The sequence below is a fragment of the Eschrichtius robustus genome, chromosome 11, assembly GCF_028021215.1.
Source record: "Eschrichtius robustus isolate mEscRob2 chromosome 11, mEscRob2.pri, whole genome shotgun sequence".
Lineage (NCBI taxonomy): Eukaryota > Metazoa > Chordata > Mammalia > Artiodactyla > Eschrichtiidae > Eschrichtius > Eschrichtius robustus.
Window position 1 is genome coordinate 114,100,640 of NC_090834.1, and position 11,869 is coordinate 114,112,508.

The 11,869-nt window shown below is 54.1% G+C and overlaps 1 protein-coding gene across 1 annotated transcript; it reads right to left on the bottom strand.

Moving 5' to 3' along the window:
- Positions 1–2,501: 2,501 nt before the first annotated feature.
- DRD4 (dopamine receptor D4) lies at positions 2,502–5,434 on the bottom strand. Its single transcript, XM_068556628.1, has 4 exons — positions 5,165–5,434; positions 3,503–3,615; positions 2,826–3,430; positions 2,502–2,704 (listed from the first exon to the last, which is right to left on the bottom strand). Exons 1-4 carry the CDS (start codon positions 5,432–5,434, stop codon positions 2,502–2,504), a joined length of 1,191 nt encoding a protein of 396 aa, XP_068412729.1.
- Between the last annotated feature and the right edge of the window lie 6,435 nt (positions 5,435–11,869).

Sequence of the window (11,869 nt, forward strand, 5' to 3'; positions counted from 1 at the left end):
AAAATGGCGACTTAGGTGGGCAGAGCCCACAGGGAAAGGCTTCCAGGTCCCTCCCTGGCGTCCAGCTCCAGGCAGCGGCCTCCCTGTGAGCAGATTCGGCGGCCTCGGGGCCAGGCCCTGCAGGGAAGCCATCCTGGGTGAGGGTTTCCTGGGATCGGGGGTGGCTTCTCCTCCCCTTCTCCTTAAAGTAGAAGCCTGGGGACCGCACGTGTTGGGGGCAGTTTTCCAAAGTGTATCGTTTCTAAGCCTTTGAAGCTATCTCTGCATCACCCTGGACATCAGGAGGCTCCTGGAAATTGCCATCCAGGCGCCAAGGGTGCGTTGACACCCTCAGTTCTGTGTCAGCACTTGCGATGGCATCTTCTGCCAGACGCAGCCACGGGGGCCAGGCCAAGGCTTCTGACAGTGTGCGGTGCGGCAGCCGTCCGGGTGCCGCCGGTCCTCTGAGCTGAGGCTGCGGCGACACTTGGCATCAGTGGGCCTGGGACCCTCGAGGCACCTGCTGAGCCCCCGGGTCAGCCAGGCTCTGTCTATCTGCCCCTGTTCCCCCAGTGCCCACCTTGTCCCTCACCCGCCCACCTTGTCCCTGTGCCCACCTTGTCACTCCCCTGTGTCCACCTGTCCCCCCGTGCCCGCCTTGTCCCCCTCTTGGGGGACACAGGAGTCTGCCCACAGGGCCAGTGGGGACGGCGCAGGACACCAGCAGATCCCAGCCCATCTGCAGCCCCACCTCCGAGAGAGGTGCACTTACTGGCCTGGCCTGTCAGGGGCACGGTCACCCCATCCCTAGTATAGGAGATGAGAAGGGTACATGGATGGGGACGTGGCCTTGCTCCACACAGACCGCTGGGTTGGGTGGGCATGGCGGCTGGTGCCCACGGCTGGCAGGCAGGGGTGCTGCTAGTTGAGACCCTCTTGGCAGTGGCAGACACCAGCTCTGACCACCTGGAGTGACCACGGAAGGCCCAGCAGGCGCATGTCGGGGCACATCAGAGGTGGGTGGCAGGGCACAGGCGTGGGGTGTGGACCTGAGGGACGAGCCAGGTGGCAGGGCCAGCGGCCACACTCAGGGGCCCTTTGCTCCGACCCTGCCCCTGCCCCTGCCCCTGCCCCTGACATCAGCCTGATGGTCCCTTCAAGTCTGAGGTTCCCGGGAGGGACCACCAGCCCAGCTCTGAAGCAAGTGTCTTGCCTGGGTGAGGCTGTGCCATCTGGGGCTCCTCCCGGGAGGAGACACAGGGTATCCGCTGCAGCCATCCTCATGCTTCACAGGCAAGAAGGTGCTGGAAGCTGAAGCAGCCAACAGACCTGGGGTCCGGCCCTGGGCCCCCTCCCCCACTCCCATTTTGTGTTGGTCCCTGTGTGGTGCAGGGACACAGCACCCCATACTGGCCCTCAGTCCATCAATACTCGGTTCCTCGAGGGCAAGTCTCTCCCAGGGTGATAGGGGCAGGCTGGTCCTGGGGGGTGGTCAGGGGAGGCTTCTCAGAGGAGGCGGCAGCTGAGACTGAGCAGGAAACGGTGCTCACCCAGGGAGGGGAACAGGGCGGCCCCTCTCTCCACGGAATATTTTAGCACGCTGAGGTTGGGCCTGATGCCGTGGCCCTCACAGCCCGTAGTTTCTCATGTCCAGAGGCGAACTTGGCACCCGGCAGTGGCCGGCTTGGTCACAGTTCCTGACAGGAGCGCTCAGCCTCAGTACTGGGAACAGCGGGTGCCCATGGCGGGGGACTGGGAGGGTCCAGGTGACGTCCAAGTGGGGCCGTCTCGGGTTGGGGGGGGGCACGCTGTGGGCGGGAGAGGGGCAGCCCCTCCCTGCTCTGCCCACTTGCTCCCAGCCAAGTGGGCAGAGGATGGCTGAGCGCCTTGTGGGCCTGCGCTGGCCCTCCCTGGAGGGAGGCTGCCCCCGTGAGCCCACCCAGCACCCAGGTCCCCTGTTCCTCCAGGCTTTGGGCATCTATCGGCAGGTCAGGAGCTGGCAGGGAGCTGTGCTCTGACCTTGAGGCAGCTGCCAAAGCAGTGGCAGGGCAGCTCAGCTGCATTTTGCAGGGACAGTGGGTGGGGCCACCAGGACGAGGGGAGGAGGCTGCTGGCCTGGGAACAGCTGTCGGGTCGCGGTGGGTTGCAGCTGGCCGGGTGTGTGGGGGAGGGAACCTGATACGGGAGGGTGTGAGTCGGGGCAGTCTTCGCAGGCAACGGCTGCCCCTGTTCCCAAGGCTTCTGGGGCGGGGCGGAGCTGAAAACACCTCCCTGCAGCCTCCCCGCCCACCCCAGGGGCAGAGCCAGGACCTGGCTTGGTGGGGTCTCTTCTCTGGGCTTCCTCCGAAGGAAGGAAGGGGTTAACTGGCCGGATGAGGGTCAGTGGAGGCCTGGGCTCCTCCTTGCCCCCTCCCCCGCCTCCAAGAGCCTTCCCAGCAGGTGTTGGGGATCTGTTTAATTACTCCTACAAACCCCCAGGCGAGGCGGGGCGCTGACGAGGGGCTGCGGTGCCAGCGGTCTGCTCAGCAGCAGAGGCGCAGAGCCTTGCGGAAGACGGTCCGGAACTCGGCGTTGAAGATGGTGTAGATGACGGGGTTGAGGGCGCTGTTGACGTAGCCCAGCCAGGTGACCGCGCTCACCAGCCGCGGGGGCACGGCGCACGTGGGACACAGCGCTCGGGAGATGTGCACGACAAAGAAGGGCGTCCAGCACAGCAGAAAGGCCCCTGGGGGCAGGGTTGGGGCTGCCGTGAGCGGCTCCCTGCCACGCCCCCCGCCCCGGGCGCCGCCTCACACCCCGGGCGCTGCAGTCTTCCCCTCCGCCCACGTCCCTCGGCCGGTACCCACCGACCACCACAGGCAGGACTCTCATAGCTTTGCGCTCCCGGCCCGTGATCTTGGCGCGTCTCCTCCTGCGGGCCCGCAGCGGGGGTTCGGCCGGCATGGCGTCCGAGGGTACGACGGCATCCGAGGCTGGGGTGGCGTCGGGGGGCACGGCGGCATCGGGGGCCGGGATGCCGTCGGGGGGCGGGGTGGCGTCGGGGGCCGGGATGCAGTCTGGGGCCGGGATGGCGTCCGGGCGCACGGCGGCATCGGGGGCCGGGCTGCCGTCGGGGGGCGGCGGCCCGGGGCCGCTGGGGCGGCGGGGCGCACGGCCGTGCAGCTTGGCGCGGCGGGCTGCCTCCCAGCGCCGAAGGCTCCGGAACGTGGCCCAGTAGAGCAGCAGCATGAGCGGGCAGGGCAGGAAGAAGGAGCACACGGACGAGTAGACCACGTAGTCGCGGTCCTCCAGGCGGCACACGGAGGGATCGCGGCTGCGCGCGTCGTTGAGGCCGCACAACACGGGCGCCGCCACCGCTGCCGACAGCAGCCACGTGGCGCCGATGAGCAGCAGCTGCCTGCCGCCGCGGCTCTGGCGGTTGTAGCGCAGCGGCACGGCCACCGCCACGAACCTGCGGGGAGCGTGGTGAGGGCGGCGGGGCCGGGGCGGCCCTACAGGGGACGGGGCGGCGGGGGCGGCCTACCTGTCCACGCTGATGGCGCACAAGTTGAAGATGGAGGCCGTGCACAGCATGACGTCCATGGCCATGAGCGTGTCGCAGAGGCCCGGGCTCAGCAGCCACACGCCGCCCTGGACCTGGGCGCAGGGAGGGGCCCCGTAGCAACAACAGACACAGGACGCTACCCTCCCCCAGCCGCCTGCCCAAGCTGTCTTTCTGACCCCCAGTGGTCCCGGAGCGGAGGAGGGGGCTGAATATGAGAGGGGAGGGGAGTGAGCCGGAGGCAGCTGGGCAGTCCTGCCCGCCCCTCAAGCTGGGCGCCAATAGGCGCCCCCCCTTCCTTTCTCTTAGAGCTGAGAAAGGCCTGGGGGGGGATCCTGGGGGGCATAGTCACCTGAGGACTGTGGTCTCTGATGCTGTGGGGCTCAGGGTACCGTGGGGCCCCTCCCTGCGCAGGGGGGGACCCTGCGGCCCTAGAGTGTGAGCCCAGCACCCTTATCCACGCCCCCGCCCCCGCAGACAGCTAAGAGTTGGTGTCTGCGGAAACTCACTCTCTGGGCCTCTAGACGGGCCATTTCACTCCTGTCCCCTTACCCGTAAGAGAGGGTGAGGATGGCACCCACAGCATTGTTACAAAGTAAAGTCCCCGGCACCGTGCCCGGCGGTCCCACCAAGGGCAAAGGAGCAGACAGCCGTCCCCCTCTAAATCCCCTCCTGCTGATTTGGGGCGATTAGGAGCTTAAGAGCTGTCATTGTGACGTCTCGGGGGAGCGGCAGGTCATGTCTGTCCTTGTCCTGCTAGCCTCTGCCCCAGCCCTGCCCAGACTCACTGTGTCCACCTTAGAAAAACCAAGCCTCCCCTCCCCCATAGCCCAGGACGCTGTGTCCCCAACTCAGCCCTAAGCAGCTTTTCTCTGCCCACTCTCTGCAGAGTGGACATGGCTGGCACCAAGGGGGACCGACCCAAGGGCCAGACCTGCTCTGGGGCCGGAGGCTCCTGGACCCAGGTTCTGGCAGGGGCTCTGGACCCCACACCTGCACCTTCCCTTGGTTCCACTGTCAGGCCCGGGTGTCCCCTCGCTCCAGCTGTGCCCGCTGCCCTGCAGCTCCTGGCAGCTGAGCGTCCCTCCTGCTGGGAGCCCAGTCGGTGCGTGAGTGAGGGTCTCCTGCCCTGGAGCATGCTGGTGTGTGCGCACCTGTGGCCCTGCCTGGCTATGGTGTAGCCTCGTGCAGTGGCGTGTGTGTCCCTGTGCCCCAGGGGGAGCCGGCATGGGGGTAAGCCTGAATCTGCCTGTCCGTCCAGCAGGCTCCCCTGGGGGAGTGGAACCCGGCTGAGGGGGCTGAGTGGGGGGCTGGACTGCCAAAGTCTCCTGTTTCTGGGGTCTCTGCTTGAAGGACAGAGGCATCTCTTGGGTAACAGACACCAAGACAGAAAGGGGGAAGAGGAGAGAGGGGCAGAAGAGGGAGGGCGGACAGACAGCAAAGAGGGCAGCTGGACAGCGAGATGGGGGAGGGGAGTGAGGCTCGGAGGTGCTGGCGGCTCCGGTCGTCCTGGGACCAGGCGCGGCGCCCAGCTCGAGGCTCCTGAGAGGCCAAGCGGCAGGGTCACGCTGGGTCCTCGGTGTGGCTCGGCACAGGGAACAGGGAGCAGGTGAGGGTGCGCGTGCGGTCGCGACGCGGGCTCACCTCGGAGTAGACGAAGAGAGGCAGCACGAGCAGGGCGAGCAGGAGGTCGGCGGCCGCCAGGCTCACGATGAAGTAGTTGGTGGGCGTCTGCAGGGCGCGCTCGGCCGCCACGCTCAGGCACACGAGCGAGTTCCCTGCGAGCACCGCGCCGATGAGCAGCACGCCCCCCGCCAGCGCCGCCGCCGCCCCGGGGCCCCCCGCGCCGCCGCCCGTGCCGGGCCCGCGCCCAGCCAGCAGCCCGTCCGCGTCCGCGGCGCTGCGGTTCCCCATGGTGCACGGCCCCGCGCGCCCCGGCGGGCGCTCAGCACCGCGGACAGTGCCCAGGTCGTGAGCCGGAGCCCCGCCCCTCCGGCCCGCCCAGCCTGGTCTTAGTCCCGCCCTGTCCGCCCGGCTCGATGGACCCCGGGGCGCTCTAAGTTGCATCCAGTCTTTGCCCATCTTGGACTTCTGCGCTCCGAGAGACGGGCAAGGTGGACAAATGCAACGGCCCAAAGCGACCCGAATGAAGCGATGTGATTGGCACGGGCGGGCCCAGCATCGCTCTGCGCCTGGAAGGGTTGGGGGGCGACGCGCTGGTCTGAGCCCCGAGAAACCGACGGGAATGCAAGGTCGGCCCGACCATCCCTCGAGAGACTCGCTGTCGCCCATGCCAGCGCCATCCCGCCCGTCCCCAGAGAGCCCCCGCGTCCCTACATGGACCCAAGCTGGGCGTCGCCTCCCCAGGGATCCTGCTGCAGGCCCTCGAGGCGGAGGTGGAGCCACTTCTCACTCCATCCGGTTCAAGCGTCTGGGGAGGACAACCTTTTCAGGCCACCAAGCCCAGCTTCCCCCCTGCGGCCCCCTGATGATCGGCGGTGCCAGCTCCATGCTCACCCTTGCACCCTCTACACCCCACCCGACCCAGCCTCTTGGGCCCCTTTGCGTCCCCCCGCAATGATTGCAGACCCCAACCAGGGGCCGTGCACTCCCCCCACCCAAAGCAGCCTCTCCACCAGTCTGGACCACACTCAGTCACTCTCCTCCACCCACATCCACTGCCTGACGCTTCACCTTCCCCCCAGCAGCTGAGTGGTCAGCCTCAATTCCGGCTCCATCACCTCCGAGCCTGTGACCCTGAGCAAGCTGTGCACCCCTCTGAGCCTGGAAAATGAGCTCACCCCACAGAGCCTGAAAGGCCGTAACAGGAGGAAAGGCCATGATAAGCCCACAGGGGGCTTAGCAGTTGCCAGAGTTCTGCGTGCTCTTCAGACATGTTTTACCTGAGTCGCTTCCTTCTTCACAGAGAAAAGCCCCAAATGAGAAGCCTCTCAACCTGCACCCTCCACTCCTACAAACTCACTAGACCCCGGGCCCCCCTGGAGCACTGGGGGTGGTTCTCCCTCCCTCCCTGCCAAGGATGAGCCTGGGGCCCCATGTGCCCATCACCCTCCACCTGCCAACATAGGACTGTAGGAGCTTGAGGGGCTCTGGGTACCGGGTCCCAGACCCATGCAGGAAAGACTGCATCGTATCCATGGGACACAGAGTTGGCAGAGATGGCTGTGCATGACAGAGAGGTCAGCCCAGACCGTCTCTCTCAGATTATAAAAGTGAACAGAAAGAACGTGCAAGGAAAATGTACAGTGAGAATTTTCATCATGGACTTACTGTGACCCGCAGCCTGGTCACTAACGGAGCCAAGAAGTGGGCTATGTAACTGTATCACTCGGTGGGACCATCTAATGCACATCCTGGCCCCTCGTTTGCATCTGTGACTCCCTCCACCCTGGGAGGGCCAGAAAACTCAGGATGCACCCGAAGCGCAGAGGTGCTGCCAGGAATCAAGGATCCTGATTTCAAAGACATCAGGAGACACAGGGGCCAGCTTGATGGACTGGCAGTGTGTGTATTAAAGAGAAAACAAGGACTCTGAAGAGACAGATGTCATGATATACTCATAAGGGGCAAAATCACTTGAGGTCTGATAAAGGAAAGGTGTGTGCAGGACGTGGTGCATATGGGCATCCAGGTCTGAGTTGCATTCAACACCTCCATCCCTTTCATGTGGATCAGTAAAGGGACAGGCAGGCTTCCTTCCCTTCTGAAGCCTTGAGCAAGAGAACTCACAATACTAGTGACTAGGGCAGGAAGTTTCTTCTCTCACAAGACAAAAATCTAAGGCAGGGTTGGCTCTGTGATCTTGGGTTGGGTGCCAAGTGGTGAGTCCAGCCTAGCCTCCTATCTGCTTTGGGTCTCTCCTGGTCCTCAGACATCTGCCACCATTAAGAGTGAAAAGGTAGTCCAGACTGGGAAAGGATACAATATAGTTGCAATATAGATCTCTGATAAAGGATGCAGATCCAGAATATATAAAGAGCTCTGTCAAATCAACAAGAAAAGAAAGACAATCCCATTTTAACAAAGGTAAAAGTCTTGTACCCACATTACAAAAGAGGGTATCCTAATGGTCAATAAGCAAATAAGCACATGAGAAAGTGCTTAACGTCCTTAGCCATCGGGGACATGACAATAAAAATCACAACGAGGGAGTTCCCTGGCAGTCCAGTGGGTGAGACTCCACATTTCCACTGCAGGCGGCACGGGTTTGATCTCTGGTCAGGGAACTAAGATCCCACATGCCGTGCGGCACAGGCACCCCCCCAAAAAAAATCACAAAGACATGTCATTGCACGCTAAAATGGGGGGAAAATGTCAGATATGTAATTTGAAAATATTTCCTCCCAGACTGTAGCTTGTCTCTTCATTCTCCTAACAGTGTATTTGAGTTAATTTTTTTTTATGTGTAAGGTATGAGCTGAGGTGATTGATTGATTGATTGATTTTTCTTGCCTATGGATGTCCAGTTATCCCAGTACCACTTGTTGAAAATACTGTTTTCTCTCCACAGAATTGCCTTTGAACTTTTGTCCAAAAGCACTTGATCATATTTGTGTGGGGCTATTTCTTGACTCTCTATTCAGTTCCATTATCCAAATGTCTTTCCTTTCAACAATAGTACAGTCTTGATTATTGTGGCTTTATAGTAGGTCATAATATCAGGTAGTGTGCGTCCTCTAAATTTGTTCTTTCACAAAATTGTTTTGACTATTCTAGTTCCTTTGTATGTATGAATTTTAGAATCAGCTTGTCTATATCTACAAAAAAGTCCTGCTGGGAATTTGACTGGGGGAAATTGACATCTTAACAATATTGAGTCTTCCAATTCATGAATATAGTATATCTCTCCATTTATTTAGATATTCTTTGATTCCTTTCATCAGTATTTTGTACTTTTCAGCATACAGATCCTGCACATATTTTATAAGATTTGTACCTAAGTATTTTATGTTTTCTGGTACGATTGTAAATGGTACTTAAAAAATGTTTGGTTTCCAGTTGTTCATTGCCAATGAGCAGAAACAGAGTTTTGTATATTGACCTTGTATCTTTTGATGTTGCTAAACTCACTATTAGTTCAAGGATTTTTTTTTTTCCTTTGGCTTTCTTCAGGATTTCTACATAGATAATGATCTTGTTCATGAATAGAGACAATTTTATTTCTTCTTTTCTTATCTGGATGACTTTTCTTTCTTTTTCTTTCTTTCCTTCTTCTTCTTTCTTTCTTTCACTGTAGTTGATTTACAATACTGTGTTATTTTCAGGTTTACAGCAAAGTGATATATATATAATCATAGATTTAAATGTAAAGCCTAAAACTATAAAAAATTTGGAAGGAAAGATGGGAGAAAATCTTTGTGACCAGGGATTAGGCAAGGAGTTTTAGACATGACACCAAAAGCATGGATCTACAAATGAAAAAAATAGATAAACTGGACTTCACTAAAATTAAAAACTTTCAGTCATGGGATGGAAGAAAATATCACCAAATTGCATTTCTAGCAAATGACTTGTATACAAAATACATAAAGAACTCTCAAAACTCAACAGTAATGATACTACGGGAAAGAAAACTGCAGATAAGTATCCCTTATAAATATACATATAAAACTCTTCGACAAAATATGATTAAGCCAAATCCAGCAGCACTTTTTAAAGGATTATACACTATGACCAAATGGGGATTTATCCCAGGAATGCAAGGGTGATTCAACAGACAAAACTCAATCAATGTAATACATCACATTAATAGAATGGAGGAATAAATTTAATCATCTCAATTGATGCAGAAAAATGCATTTGATGAAATCCAACACACTTTCATGATAAAAAGATTCAATAAACCAGGAATAGAAAGAAATTTCCTCAACACGATCAAGGCCATATATGAAAAACACAAAACATCATACTCAGTGATGAGAGACTGAAACCTTTCCCTTGAGATCAGGAAAAAGACAAGGATACCCACCTTTGTTGCTTCTATTCAACATGTCCTGGAAGTTCTAGCCAGAGCAACTGGGCAAGAAAAAGAAATAAAAGGCACCCAAAATTGGAGAGAAAAAAGTAAAACTATTTCTATTTGCAGATAGCATGATCTTATGTATAGAAAATACTGAAGAAAAAAAAAAACCTGTTAGAGCTAACAAACAAATTCAACAAAGTTTCAGGATATAAGACTGACATATAAATATCAGTTATATTTCTATATATTAGCAATGAACAATCCAAAAATGAAATTAAGAAAGTAATTCATTTGAAATAGCATCAAAAAGAATAAAATACTTAGTAAAAAATTTAACCAAGAAGGTGAAAGACTTGTACACTGAAAACCAGAAAACATTGCTGGAAGAGATTAAAGAAGGCATAAATAAGTCAATCTAATGTTCATGGATTGGAAGATTTAATACTGTTAAGATGTCTTTTCTCACCAAATGATCCCCAGATTCAATACGCTCCCAATTGAAACTCCAGTGACTTTTTTTTTAAGAAATGGAAAATCCAACCCTAAAATTCATATGGAATTGCAAGGAAACCCAAATAACCAAAACATTCTTGAAAAGGAAAAAAGAAAGTTGGCACAGTTGCTGATTCCAAAACTTGCTACAAAACTACAGGAATCAAAACAATATGGTACTGGTGTTAAGGACAGACATAAAGATCAATGGAATAGAATTGAGGGTTCAGATATAAACCCATACATCTGTGATCAATTGATTTTCTTTTTTAAAAATATTTATTTATTTATTTTTGGCTGCGTCAGGTCTTAGTTGCGGCACGCAGGATCTTTTGTTATGGCGCACAGGCTTCTCTCTAGTTGTGGCGTGTTGGTGTGATCAACTGATTTTTAACAGGGGTGTCAAGACTATTTAATGGGGAAAGAAGAGTTTCTTCAATACATGGCATTGGAACAACTGGACATCCACATGCAAAACAATGAAGTTCAATCCTTACCTCACATCATATACAAAAATTAATTCAAAACGAATCAAAGTCTAAAATATTTTATCTAAAACTATAAAATTGGGAATTCCCTGGCGGTCCAGTGGTTAGGACTCTGTGCTCTCACTGCCGGGGGCCTGGGCTCGATCCTGGTTGGGAACATAAGATCCCACAAGCTGCATGGTATGGTGGAAAAAAAAGAGTCTTACAAGAAAAATAATAAAAATTAAAATAAACCTATAAAGCTCTTAGAAGAAAATATAGGGGCAAATCTTCATGACTTTGGATTTGCAATGGTTTCCAAAGAAGGTACACAAATGACCAAGAAGCACGTGAAAGATGCCCTACGTCACTCGTCATTGGGGAATCACGATTCAGAAGCACAATTTCATAGAATTCTAAAATTGATCTAACAATTTGATGAAGTTTTCATTAGTCTCCTAACAGTATCTTTTTGTAAACCTTGACAAGTAGCTCCTAGAATTTACATGGAAATGCAGAGGGTCAAAAATAGCTAAAACACTCTTGAAGAAAAACAAGGTGAACAGATTTGATCTGTCAGCTATGAAGACTTATAAAAGTACTGTAACTAAGATAGTGAAGTAATTGAGGCATTGTAGCTAAGACAGTACGAAGGATGACAATCAGGCTGATGGCATATAACAGGGCGCGTGGACTTAGACCTAAGTGCACATAGATGGTTGGCTCACAATTACAATGACATTGAAGAGCAGTGGAGACATATGGTCTTTCAGTAACTAATGCTGGACAACTGGACAGCCGCATAGAAAAAACGAAACTCAGTCACTACCTAACACCATGTGCAACATAAATTCCAGATCTATATCTGGAACATAAAATAACGATGCTTTGGAAGGTAATATATGGGGTTATCTCCCATATATTATGTTGTTATCTTAATTAAGCAGGAGACAAGAAATAGGAAAACACTGTAAGTTTCACCATATTAATATTAAGAATGCTGTCTCCCTGTGTTCACCAGCCCTAAACTATTTACAACCTTTTCTCAATCCTGGCCAGTTTCCTGCTTTGAAGGACCCTTCTTAGAGCAATTGCGCCCTTATCCCAAAGCCTGATAACGACACCCCTTGAGCCATTCTCAGACCATGCTCTTTCTGGGTTGGGTTTGTTAACTCAGGTTCGTTTGATCAACGGGCTCCCTTGGCGATCTCAATTGACAGTCCTTAAGTTTTTGAGACATATGCTGAAATCCTTACAGGTAAAATGATACAAGTTCTGAAATCTGCTCCAAAATTAATTTGAAAAAAATGGAGAAAATCAACAGGGATAGATAAGATTTATCATAAATTGTTGAAGCTGAGTAATGGTACATGGGCGTTTGTCTACTTTTGTATGTTTTTAATTCTC